The sequence below is a fragment of the Lygodium microphyllum genome, chromosome 9 (genome assembly GCF_053477565.2).
Source record: "Lygodium microphyllum isolate KBCC chromosome 9, Lygodium_microphyllum_v1.1.10, whole genome shotgun sequence".
NCBI lineage: Eukaryota > Viridiplantae > Streptophyta > Polypodiopsida > Schizaeales > Lygodiaceae > Lygodium > Lygodium microphyllum.
The window spans coordinates 158073545-158086558 of record NC_141143.1 but is presented as its reverse complement, the minus strand read 5'-3'; the positions used below and the strand labels follow the sequence as shown (position 1 = coordinate 158086558).

The 13014-nt window shown below is 41.3% G+C and overlaps 1 protein-coding gene and 1 pseudogene across 1 annotated transcript; both read left to right on the top strand.

Annotated features, from left to right (window-relative positions):
• The first annotated feature begins 2405 nt into the window (after positions 1-2405).
• LOC148031788 (uncharacterized) lies at positions 2406-6177 on the top strand. The gene is made up of 4 exons (XM_087685452.1): positions 2406-4490; positions 4832-5140; positions 5323-5493; positions 5607-6177. The coding sequence occupies exons 1-4, from the start codon at positions 2877-2879 to the stop codon at positions 5703-5705; spliced, it is 2193 nt and encodes a 730-aa protein (XP_087541578.1). The 5' UTR covers positions 2406-2876; the 3' UTR covers positions 5706-6177.
• A 1953-nt stretch (positions 6178-8130) lies between these two features.
• Positions 8131-8917, top strand: LOC148031787 (uncharacterized; annotated as a pseudogene).
• Positions 8918-13014: the final 4097 nt, after the last annotated feature.

Sequence of the window (13014 nt, the reverse complement as noted above, 5' to 3'; positions counted from 1 at the left end):
CTTATAAGAGAGAGTGAGGAAATGAGAGAGAGAGAGAGAGAGAGAGAGAGAGAGAGAGAGAGAGAGAGAGAGAGAGAGCTATGGGGATGGGGAAAGAGGGAGAACAAGAGTGAGAGAGCGGGAGATCAGAGGGAAAGAAGAGAGGGGAAGAGAGGGAGATGGAAAGGGAGAGGGAGAGGAGAAGTGAGAAAATTCATGATTTTGGAGAGAGAGAAAAGAAAATGGGAAGGGGAGATGGAGAGGGGAGAGAAAGAGAAAATAAGAAAGAGATAGAGATGGATATGAAAATCATGGGATAAGAGGGAGAGTGAAAGGGAGAGAGACGGGTGGAGAGGGAGATTAAATTAAATAATATTAGAAAATAAAGAGAGAGAGAGAGAGAGGAAAGAGAGAAAGAAAGAGAGGGATATGGAGAGAGCGAAATTTAATGAAATTAAAGTTGTTATTTTGCTCAAAAGATATTTAAAGACACATTTTAAATGTAGAACATACAATATTTAAATATTTATTTTTAATGTAAGAGAGAGAGAGAGAGGGGGGGTAAGAATTTTAAATTTCAAAATATTTTCCTCTTTTAGATATCTTCAAACTTATCTCAATACACTAGCAGCTAAAAGGTGGTGTCAATGACATCAATTTTTGGTACCACCTAACTATCAAACACCACTTTTTAAGTGGATCAAAGGGAAAGAAAAGTGAGTCCTTCATGGACAATTTACTACCCTCTAAGAAGCTAAAAGGCTAGATGATGCTTAGATGATGCTAACATAATCCTCGGTATACAATTTACAATTAGCATTGAAAAATAGAATGCCTTGCTATCAGAAAATTGGGTTCAAATACTCAAGTTGCTAAAAGAAACAAATCCCTTGGGCAGGCCATTGAATCCCCTCCATAAATAATAGTGAATTAGGTATTTAGATTGACATGATCATGCTTCAAGAGCAAAAATTGGCTTTGATTATGTAGAAACTAGTAAAAATTGACTAATTGGGGCACCGTTGGAGATTGCACAACCCCTTGTGGTGAAATAAAAGTTTTTTCTAAGTTACTACTGGGAATTGTTGAATTTCAGGTGATAATATGGATATTTTTCTTCTAAGGTGGCAAAATTCAAATCATATGGCTAATCATGGTCTACCCTAGTTAATATAGTAGCTAATGCAACGTGATTGATGTGTTGGGGCAGATATTACATGAAATTGAAATCCTTAACATATTAGGCTACCAACAAATTAGTCAATGTCAAATCTAATGTTTTCTATATATTTGGTACTTTTCACTGCTTTTATCTTTGGAGAAAGTTGATGTTCCAACCAACCCTGTCCCCTGTAGACGTATGGTTAATGGAGGCATGTTCTACTTGAAAGTAGGTTATCATGTTTAAGAGTGTTGAGATGCTACTTATAGATCAAAATCTTGGAACTAGAAATGTTATATATATATATATATATATATATATATATATATATATATATATATATATACATACATATATATATATATATAGAGAAAGAGAGAGAGAGAGCGAGAGCACATCTTCAAATCAGTTGGAAATTACATCTAGAGACTACTACTTGAAATCTAGTGATTACCTGTGAGCTTTTGTAACGAAAAGTACTGATCATTTAAAAACAAAGATTTCACGACATTTGTCGTTCAAACCAGATGACAAGAAAGTGTTTGAGATTACTTCAAACTTGTGCTTGCACTTGCGTCCGTTTCAAAACTCTCTATTCCATTCTCTGCGGGCAAGCCAGTTTGAAAATTTCAAACTTGCACTTATTGTCTTTCTCTGCAGGCGGAAGTCGAGGTCAAATACTAGGCCAAGGAAGGTTCAGGAGACTGGTGGCAAGTTGCAACTGGCAATCGAGGTTCAGAGTTCCAAGGGCAAATGTCTTTCTGAGTCGTTTGAGTTGGATCGAGAGGCTTGGAAGCTTTACAAGTCAGCCCTGAACTGTAGCATCATGTCACGTGGTGGTCTCTGACTTTTGCTAAGTACTTCGCTAGTCACATTACATGTGGATTGCTCGCGAGTCGCCCCCCCACTTGACGATCACCTAGTCTTGCTAGCTGATCGCTCACCTTCCACTCCACGATCACCTAGCTACACTAGTAGTAGTATTGCTGCCAGGCACGCACGAGCGCGCGCACACAAATTCCCTCTCTCTCTCTCTCTCTCTCAGATCAGCAGAGTTGGTGGCCTGCTGCTAACGGCAAACTAAATAACTCCCTGCTAGACTCTAGCCCAATGGCTAGCTCGCTTCCGTAAAAGATCGATCATCGAGTGCATTGAGAGGGGAGGAGGTGTAACGGCGGGGGTGACGTAGGGCGATCCGTACGATCACACCCCTGAGTGGCATCGCATTCGCTCTCGAGGCTGGCTGGCATATAATCGCATTAAAGGCAGGCAGAGCTCACGCTAGCGTCACTGCAGTAGCTTTTTCTCTGCTTTTCTCGACTCGATTATGGAGGTGGGTGACCCTCCCATTTATTCTTTTACCTTGGGATGATGATCATCTGCTCTGCTCTCTCTCTCTCTCTCTCAGGTGGACTCTAGTATCTACCGTCTCTCTTCTCTTTGTCTGCTTTTGCCCCTGTCTGTATCGTTGTTTCTCCACCGCTCGCTTTTGATCGAAAAGGGTTGCCTTGATGTTGGCTTGTTTCTGGAGTCATTGTTGTGCCTGCTGCTTTTCTTTTATGTTTTCAACAGTGGGTAGCGGAGAATTAGCTACACGCTACTAGCTTGCACTGTTTCTTTGTGTCTTGTAGCGGGTTGTAGCAGTCGTTGAGCAGCTAGGAGATCAGTTTCTTCTTCTTCTTCTGCTTCTTCGTCTTCTTCTGCTACTTGTTCGCAGGCCCGAGAAGCGCTGAAGATGATGATGAGCGAAGACTGGTACCTGACAGCTGCAGACCACACCGCTACCAACAACAACAAAGACAACATGGTAGTCGACGCGTCCTCTTTTTCCACGCCGCCCCTGGGCCCTGTCTCCGCCGATAACCATCTCCTCATGCAGTTATCCAGCCAGCCACTTCCACTTAGTGCTAGCTGCGACCACACATCGGCTGGCTTTAGCCTTCACATGCAACCACCTTACTACCCTAATTCCTCCTCCTCATCCATCAACATTTCTCACGATGTTGCCTCCGGTAATTCAGCAGTTGTTTCCTTCATGGAAGCAGCTACCATGAGCCTGCACGGCTTTATATCCAATCCCGTCCTAGCTGCACCAGATCATAACATGACACATATGGTGGATTTCACGACTCCCATTCCACCACAGCTACCAGTATCTGCTAGTGACAATTTGCTTAGCGTAGACGCTAGCTCCAGGCAGCCTCCTCAGCTCTTAAATTTGGCTGACCAGTATAGCAGTAGTAATGGTAGCGAGCAGGCGCAGCAGCAGCAGGTCAATTACTTCGCAGGCGGCGGTTATGATGCGCTAAATTCGTGTTTGCCTTTATACCTGCAGGGCGGGGCAGCTAGGGGCGGGCCCCTGCTTCATCATCATGAGATGATGATGCTCAATGCGGGGCCGGGGTCCAGCTGTACTACTGGGGTCGTGGAGGATCATCGTCACCATCAACAGTATCAGCAGCAACTACAGCTGATGAGCAAGGACAGCCCTCTGCTATCTAATTCCTTGGGCTCCAATCCCCAGCTACTGATCCAAACCCCTACTAGCGTAACCAATTCTAACCATAACAACGTGCAGCTGCGATTGAGGCCCTTGGAAGCCCGCCCAGCAGTGGGATCCCCGCCTACCCTTTTCCAGAAGCGAGCCGCCTCCGCCCAGCAGCGCCGCCGCCGCCACGTGGACGACGTACTACTTTCCCCTGCTCCCACCTCCTCTCTGTCGGCCTGCCCTAGCCCCACTAGCACTCGAACTACTACTCCAGCTGGACCTATCAGCCCCTGCAGCAGTAGCCCTAATATTAACCCAGCTTCCTACAACAGCCTCTTCGGAGGAGCTCACGCTTCGGCCTCGAGCGGGGCTACTAGCAATCCCAATATCAAGTCCGACAAGCCGCCCGCCACGTCCGAATCGATAAGACCAGCTGCCTTGAGCTATAACCCTGTCGACCGTGGAGCTGATGAAGATCACCATTCGCCCGTCAATCCTGCAGACTGCAGTGGCCGGCTGCTTCAGCTTGAGGAGGTGAGCGATACGGCGGGGGCGAAGGCGGAGCAGCAGCAGCAGCTCGTGGAGGCAGGAAATATGGTGCTATTGGAGGATGACGACGACGGGGGCGTCGCAAGAGGCAGCGTAAGCGGCGCCGCAGCAGCAGCAGCAGTTGCAGCCGGCCTGCAGGTGGCATCTGGGGCCGGCGGTAATGACACTGCTTCTTTGAGTTTCAGAGGCGGAGGCAAAGTGGCTGGGAAAAAAGGCCCTCCCGCGAAGAACCTCATGGCCGAGCGCAGACGAAGGAAGAAGCTCAACGACAGGCTCTACACCTTGCGTTCCGTTGTCCCCAAGATAACTAAGGTATGTACTATCAGCTCTTCCTTCTAGACACTGCATTATAACCACTCTGAACCGTTATCTTAGTTATCTTAGGGGACTGACGCTGGAGTGTTATCCTAACTTATAAGTTATCCTAACTTAGTTCACTCAATTGCTCGTTTTTCCCAACTTTGAACCGTCGTCGATGGCCATGCATATTATATGTGTCACATTACAGCTTTGTAAAGACATCCTATATAAGTCATGGCCATGCATATTATATGTGTCACATAATAGCTTTGTACTGACATCTTATATGCAATCCCACAATAGATGAATACGTTAATTTGTACTGATCTCTTATCTGGACGTGGACAATACAGATGGACAGAGCCTCTATTCTGGGTGATGCGATCGAGTATCTGAAAGAGTTGCTGCAACGCATCAACGACCTTCATAATGAGTTAGAAGCTACTGCACCGCCCGCCGCACCAGACAAATCTAACAACAATATGCTCAATTCAGCCACCCTGCAATGCCCCCCAGCTACTCCCATCGGCTGCTTCCAGCTCAATCAGTCGCCCCTCACGCCCACCTCGTCTGCGCACGCTCATCACCAGCTTGTCGTCAAAGAGGAGCTGGGCCTGCAGTCTCATCCCAGCTCCGCGCCAGATCCAAATCAACCCCCTAAGGTAATTCTTTACACCGAGCTGCTTCTCTTATGCAAAAAAGTGCAAATTAACCTGCTTAGAAGATGTAGTTTGAGTAATCTCTCTCTCTCTCTCTCTGTGTTGCTGTCACCTGTGTATCAACTGTTACTTATCCCTTTGGAATTAACTGTTACTTTATATCGACCACGTTGGAATTTGCGCAGGTGGAGGTCCGGGCCAGAGAGGGCCGGGCCCTTAACATTCACATGTTGTGTTCAAAGCGACAAGGCTTGCTGCTGGCCACCATGCGAGCATTGGATGGGCTTGGCCTGGATGTCCAGCAAGCTGTTATTAGCTGCTTCAATGGCTTTGCACTGGACGTCTTCCGAGCTGAGGTGAATATCACAGAACGACCCATGATTATGTAAAGCAATAAAATAATCTCGTACTGCTGAGACACATTCGTTATGTGTGGTTTACTTATTCTTTTCCTTTCTCGCATGTATAGCAATCTCAACAGTGCGACGTCGCTCCGGAGGAGATCAAACGAGTTCTGCTACTAACGGCGGCAGCTGCTGCATCAACCACAGCACAGAACTCCTTGTAATTCCGGCATGCATGCCAGAGCGTCATGATCCAAACCTTAGGGAGCAGGGTACAAAAGCTTACAGATTGCTGTACGAAATTTTCATTCTCTAACTTTTCGGCTAATCTAACGATATCCAATTTCCTTGAAATGAGATATTCGGGTCATTTGAAGTACTATCAATATGGTGCGTTCAACTTGGATTAGTATTTGTCATTCGATACATTTATCTGAATTGATTGACACACGTTGCCTCTTACTTCCAATTATCGGTTAGCCTCATGTCATCTACTGTTTCATGCAGTAACAAAGGTAAGAATTATGGACCAATGCCATTACACAACTCTACAAAATCTTGACAATTGGTTTGAGAACGACCAAAAGTAGTAAGAAATAACTACCTTATAAGCCTTCCTTGTTGAAGGAAGATCCACTATGCAATCGCCTGTTAAGCTTTATGTATTTGTATTGACTTTCATTAATCCACTATCCCCTTTGCAAATTGTCGAGCGCCTTGCGTTAGGACCTCAACAAGCATGGGTCAATAGGGTTCTTGTAAAGTAAGGTATTTAACCTTCCCCACCTTTCTCACCCTTCCCACTTAAGTATACCCCAAACCCTTAACATACTTTACTATATATAAATACCACAACCCCCTTCTTATTCTTTTCTCACAACAATGATGTCATTACTTAAGTATTATCCATTTCCATTTATTGCTATCAAAATATGATGTTTTAATAACCTACGATAAAATTAGCTAGCAACTTTATCGCCCTTAACCATGCAATATTAGGATGTTTGCTATAAACATTAAATAATTATATACCTAAATAAGGTTGTCACACTTGTATCACTCCATTCAAAAAGGGATTCTAAGTTCAGCAAGACAAACATGCATTTAGCTTGGATATTCTTGACCCCTCGTAGAGTAGCACTACAACAAAATCGGAGTAGAGATGTGAAGGTATGATGCATAGTAGTAGGCATGTCTAATTTTTTGTAAAATTTAATGTATAGTCACATGGGGATACCTTTGGTCAAAACTAGTGTATACATGATAATTCTAATGTCCTTTTTAATTGCTAGTTTTCTAATTGTATAAACACCAATTTTGATGCCCACTGAATTTTAAAATCACACACCCACTCTTTTTTGGCTTTTCTTTTGAGCAAAAAGAGAGAAGCCAAAAAAACCATTCCTATAAATGTACACACACACACAAAGAGACAGACAGAGAGAGAGAGAGAGAGAGGAGTTTAAAGGTATCCATCTAAGGAGGACAAGAGAAGAGAGAGATTATGCATGCTAAAGTTCAATGCTTTATAAGTCATGTTCTTCTATGAATCCCATCTTACTATGTTGCAAGAAGGGCAAAAAAAAAAAAAAAAGCAAGGATCTGTTGGTTATGGAACATTACTCTATGCATAAATGCTTATATACACAACGGGCAGAGTAATGAGTCACACCAAAGTCAAGTTAACTTCTTGCATGAGTTGATATAATTTGGAGGCATCAGATGTTCCATAATGTTCTATGTGCTTGAAACTGATGTGACATTTTTATCTAATAGTTATTTTGCACTAGGTATGTAGGCAAGGTAATATTTGATTTATCTAATTTATCCATCTCTCTTCATAAAATTGTGTTGATCCTCATCTTAACTTGACAAAGATATCAACATATCAAAGTTAGAGTACAAAATGCTTAGTCTAAACTAAGCCCATCAGCCCAAGTCTCTAAATTTATGATGTCATTAAGTCTAAGTTTGCTAATGTTTTTTGTTTATGTGAAAAATGAATGTGCAAATGCATATGTACAGATTGAAGACACCCTCACATTTATTTAGCATGTCTCTAGTGTAAATCTATTATAAGCATAAATGGAAATTTTACTTTCTCATGCAAATCTATTATAAGCATAAATAGGAACTTTACTTTCTAGTGCAAATCTTTTATAAGCGTAAATGGGAATTTTGCTTACACATACCTACTCTAACCTAACTTGGATTCTAGCTTGTATCTACATGGCCTAGCATCTTATCAATACAAGAAAACTTTACTTCATGACAATATAGTTTTACAAAGCATTAAGCCGGGTAGCTTTTGTTGGGCTATGGCAACATAGTTTTATATGCACTACAACAGAAACGGGGCATAGACGCGCACGTTAGACGCGCAAAGTCGGGCGCGTCTATCAGAGCGTCTATAAATGCGTTGTCGTATTGCTGCGCATTCGAGGTGTGAAATCCACCTAAAAGTTGTGTGTGGGGTTTGATACTTTGTACATATTTAGTTGTTGTGATTATACTTTTGTTCTACGTGGAAGAGGGTTTGAAGCAAGAGGAATTAATCAATAATGCTCTGTTTGACATGTATGTCAAATGTGGAAGTTTAAACGAAGCGCATAAAGTCTTCAAGGGCTTGCTGGAAAGAAATTAAGTGTCATGGAATGCTTTAAAGTACTCCATCAGCAGTTTGTCTGTGCCAAACCAACAATTCATGATGCACTGATCCACAGACATGTCGCCTCTGATACAGACAATGCTGCAGACCTTTTTGTGCAGCACTTGAAATGGAGGAGATCGTTTGGTTTTGTCAAAGAAGCAGAGATCAACACAGAACTTGATAGAAAGCAGATTTTTATGTAAGGCCATGATAAACACGGTGCCCAATAGTCATACTCTTGACTACGAGGCATGCTGCATATGAAAGAGACCTGGAAGAGATAAAACGGCTCTTTGTTTACTATTTTGATAAAGCAGCTGGCAGTAGCATTGGTGGTGATCAGGGCAAGTTTTTCATAATAGGAGACTTGGCAGGATGGGGCTTGAGAAACATGGACATTCGGGGTTATTTGGCAGTGCTTGACATCTTGCAAAACCAATATCCTGAACGCCTCAGGAAGCTTTATTTGGTAAATGTACCATATTTGTTTTGGGGAGCTTGGAAAATTATCTCACCTCTAGTGGACAAAGTTACAAGGGAAAAGATATTATTTGTACAAGGAAAAGATGTTCAGGAGACATTGCTGGGAGAAATTGATGTAGATCAACTGCCAGATATTTACGGTGGAAAGATGGCCCTTGTCCCATTACAAGATTCAGCTACTCCAAACTGGCCATCTCAAAGCTGATACAAACAAAGATTATGATGCTTGGTGGTTCACATACAAATCCCATTGATTAACGTTGAACATCTCCAGATGATATTCCCAATACCTGCTTTCCTGGTGGAGAGAAAAGCCAAATTGGGGGGGGCTGCTTTATTGGTCTGAAGGAAAAAGAAGAGCCGCTGGAAAAAGGAAGAGGGTGGCCATCGCTCGAAAGGGGGAACGTTGCTTTTTGTGCTCTGGGGGAGGGAAAAACGGAAGAAAAAGTCGTCAATTGGGGAGGAAGCTTGGGCTGCATAGGCTGATTCTGGGAAAGAGAACGATGTTTCTGCTCATGATGAAATGTCAAGCATGCCAACAGGGTTACAAGAGAGAGAACGAGCAAAGGTTGTTTCTGATTTGAAGGAAACACTTGTGTCAATTATGGAGCACAAGTTTTTACCAGAGGCTTTGATATTCGGGATTGCGAGGGTTTTGATACATTGCAGCAGAAGCTTTGATTTTCGGATTACAGGGGTTTCGATACATCGCAGAAGAAGCTCGCTCCACGAATTATCAAACAAATTTTGATGTTTGTCTCACATGGGCCGTATATCTTCGAAATTGCTCCATGCGTGTATCCATTCAAGGTTGCTTGTGTATAAGTATGATAAGGGGTACGATTGTGAAGCTGGAAGATGATGCAGAGTATTTAGCAAACAGCCCTATGCAAAAACCACCTCCTCCAGGTGTCCATGGACCATCCCGCAAACCGCAGCTCGAACAAGCTGATGGCTAATCCCAAGCAGACCGCAGGTCCCTGCGAGCTTAGTATCAAGTTGTTAAGATGAACATTGCAGAGGGCAGAGGCTGTTGACTTGGAAGTAGACAAACCAGCTATGGAGGCAGAAACAGAACAACTTTCGAAGAAATTGAGAATGGAATGGGAGCCTTCCAAAAGAATTAGAGTCTGTAGATAAGATGATCAAGGAAGATGCCGAGGGCACTGGCTGGTTTTGGACTCCTTACTATGAGACGACCAAGAAGGTTTTTATTTCGGCATACCATAGGACGATTTCAAAATGAAGAGGCACTATTGACCAAAATTAAAGAAGGACTACATGTTGCTGGGGAGCATCCACTGCACAGGCTGATATGCATGCAAAATTGAGACGGCTCGAATTGAACCTGTGAAAACAGAAATTGGACCTACAACTGCTGCTGCAGTGGAGATAGAAGGTGCTAAAACCAAGTCTTTGAAAGCAGAGAATGGATCTACAGCAGCTGCTACAATAGAGTTACCAACTCTATCGTCCCTCCCTAAGATTCCTCCATCTGAGCATAATCTCAGAAAACCCTTTGTCTGTCAGAACTGGTTATCTGAATTGTACATGATTCTTTGACAATCCTGTGTTATCTGCTATCAAATATACCTCTGACTTTCACAGGTCACAATGCCTACCACTCGAAAGCAAACAGTAGACAGCAAAGAATAAACTTTCCTCACCACTGAGATCGATGATGGGACATTTCTTCACATGTCAAAAGAAACAACCACTATTTGAGATGTGACGTCTAAAGAGTGCAGAGGTAAGAGGAAATGCATCAGTAAATATTGACCAGACAGAGACTCTGCATTTGAAAGGAGGTTTACAGAAACAGCCCATTATAACAACATATTGCAACCTATTCATCCTATTTTTCTTGGATTAGCCCTGAAAACTTGATGTTGAGCTCACTGTAAAAGAGAGGAATCTACTTTCAGTGGACTACAAGAATGTTATTGGTGCACTCTATCTATATGACATGCTGAAGCCAAAGCAGAATTTATTTGGAATTATTGTATGGCTATTAAAAATATATAACTCAGAGCTGAATGCTAGAACCATCTCTGACATTGGATTATTCATTTGATTGATCTTCCATCTTGACATATATCAAGGTCTTCTAAAGACGCAACTTTGCTTTCACAAACCCTTCGACAGCGTGTAAACCTGCGTGTAAATAGACGCGAATTTTACGTCTATATATCCGCACAAATAGACGCTAATATAGACGTGCTAACAGACGCATAATTATTTAACCACCTAAAATTAGCAATTCACATAATTGAATAACCAAAGTTAATAATTATTTAACCACCTGAAATTGATTCTTGAGCATGCACATGTGAGCATGATAAAAACCATAGAATTAAGAATACACATTGAATCATTGAATTAAAAAAATAGAGTTAATAATTACTTTTTCATTGCTCTCTAATGAATGGCAGTTCCTCCAGTTGACAAGCCTGATATAAGTAATTAGTGGCAAGCGACAGAAACCTTATAATTAGTAGCAAGCATTGCAATATATATCTCGTAATTATTTCTCTATGTACTTGAAGATGATAAAATATACTTCCTTTTTATTATGGAAAATTCAATGCTTGCTTTAAAATTGACTATTGATTCTTGAGTATGCACGTGTGCGCATGATAAAAAGCATAGAATTAGGAATACACATATATTGAATCAATAAGCAAATTAAGTATGTTACAGTGAATGATCCATCTCATCTTCAATGAGATCAGCCCTTGCTAAACTATCTACTTCTAGGTCTATGTTACCAAGAGGTAACGAAACAAATAAGTATATCCCACTATCAGATGTGTTGCTATATTGCTCAATAACTTCATCAATATCATCGACAATCACATTATTGTCTTCTTCTGTGTTTCCTTGAACATCATCGCAAGGTTCATCTTGTACTATATCACACATATCATCCATTATGGTGTCATCATGCACATCATCATTATTTGTTGGATTGTCATCTGCTATCTCCATGTCAGTAATATTACCATATATTGGTTTTGAATGATTAGATATAGGGATGACATACCACCATCAGTTATTGTTTACCATTGGATGATACACAACCTATATTTGAAAAACAAAAGCAAAAAACTTAAGTATTTATTATATTATGTATATGTATCACATGTATACATATAAAAAATTTAGCCTTTGCATATATACATGCTCGCATTGTTGAGGTAGTACTAATGTGTCATTCTTGTTTTGGTGAAATTTTGTAGAGTCAATGATTACAAAACCACTTGGATGACGTCTGATTGTGCAATGCTCACCATTTGTTACCACTTCTTTAAACCACTTCACATCCAGTACATATATAAAGAATCGTCTGAAGTCAAGCTTCAGAATATCTTAGATCAAGCCACAATAACCTTCCATGGTACCATTGGTAGCCTCGAAGTGAGCAAGGACACCACAATCTTGGGTATTTCTCTTTTCATCTATACGTTGAGTTCGAAGATGTTTACCCTCATACCAAAGTGCATTGAATAATGTGCACTAGTAGTAAAAGATAAAAAATCAAACATGTCAATTATTTATATAAAATAAAACTTATAGAAACAAATTAATTGATAGTATGTCTCACCTTTGATAAGCAACCTCGTGCGTATTCCCACTCTTCTTGAGATATATTAATTTCCTCCACTTTTTCCATTCTCTCCATTTCCTCATGTAGCCAATCTATGTCAATATAACGTGGGAGCGCATTTAGATGATCTGGAAATGAGACATTACGTCCATATCTAGTGCAAAATTCTTGTCTTTCGCTTTTTCTTCTTGCCCTTGCTTCATTATATAGTGTCACCCATTTGCTCATAACATCACTATTGAGCACACAAAAACTATTTAACTTACGAAGTTCTTCTTTTGTTAGCACTTTACTCATTCCTTTTCCTTGAGGTACTATAGAGGTCATCCTCAAGTCTTCATCATCTTTCCATAGTCGTGGTTGAGAGGGATCCACTTCAGCAAGATATTCAAAGATATAAACAAGGGATGATTGCACTAACCAACCCTCAACCATACTTCCCTCAGGCCGTGCTTTTTGCCTCACAAAATCTTTCAAGGTTTTCATGAAGCGCTCAAGAAAAAACATCAACCTTACATGAACTGCCCCACAAAGTGCGATCTCATCAATCAAATGTACGAGTAAATGTAATTGAGTAGTCAAAATGGTTCGAGGAAAAATTTCCTCCACCAAACAAACCACCTCAATAGATAATACTCGAGCATCTTGCAATGTGTTTCGATCAATTTCCTTCGAGCTCACGTATCTATCAAGATGTATTTGAGAATTGTTTATTTTTGTGTAGAAATTCAAAGATATATAATGAAAAAATACAATGTATACACACCTCACAAGCTCTCCCATCTTGTAAATG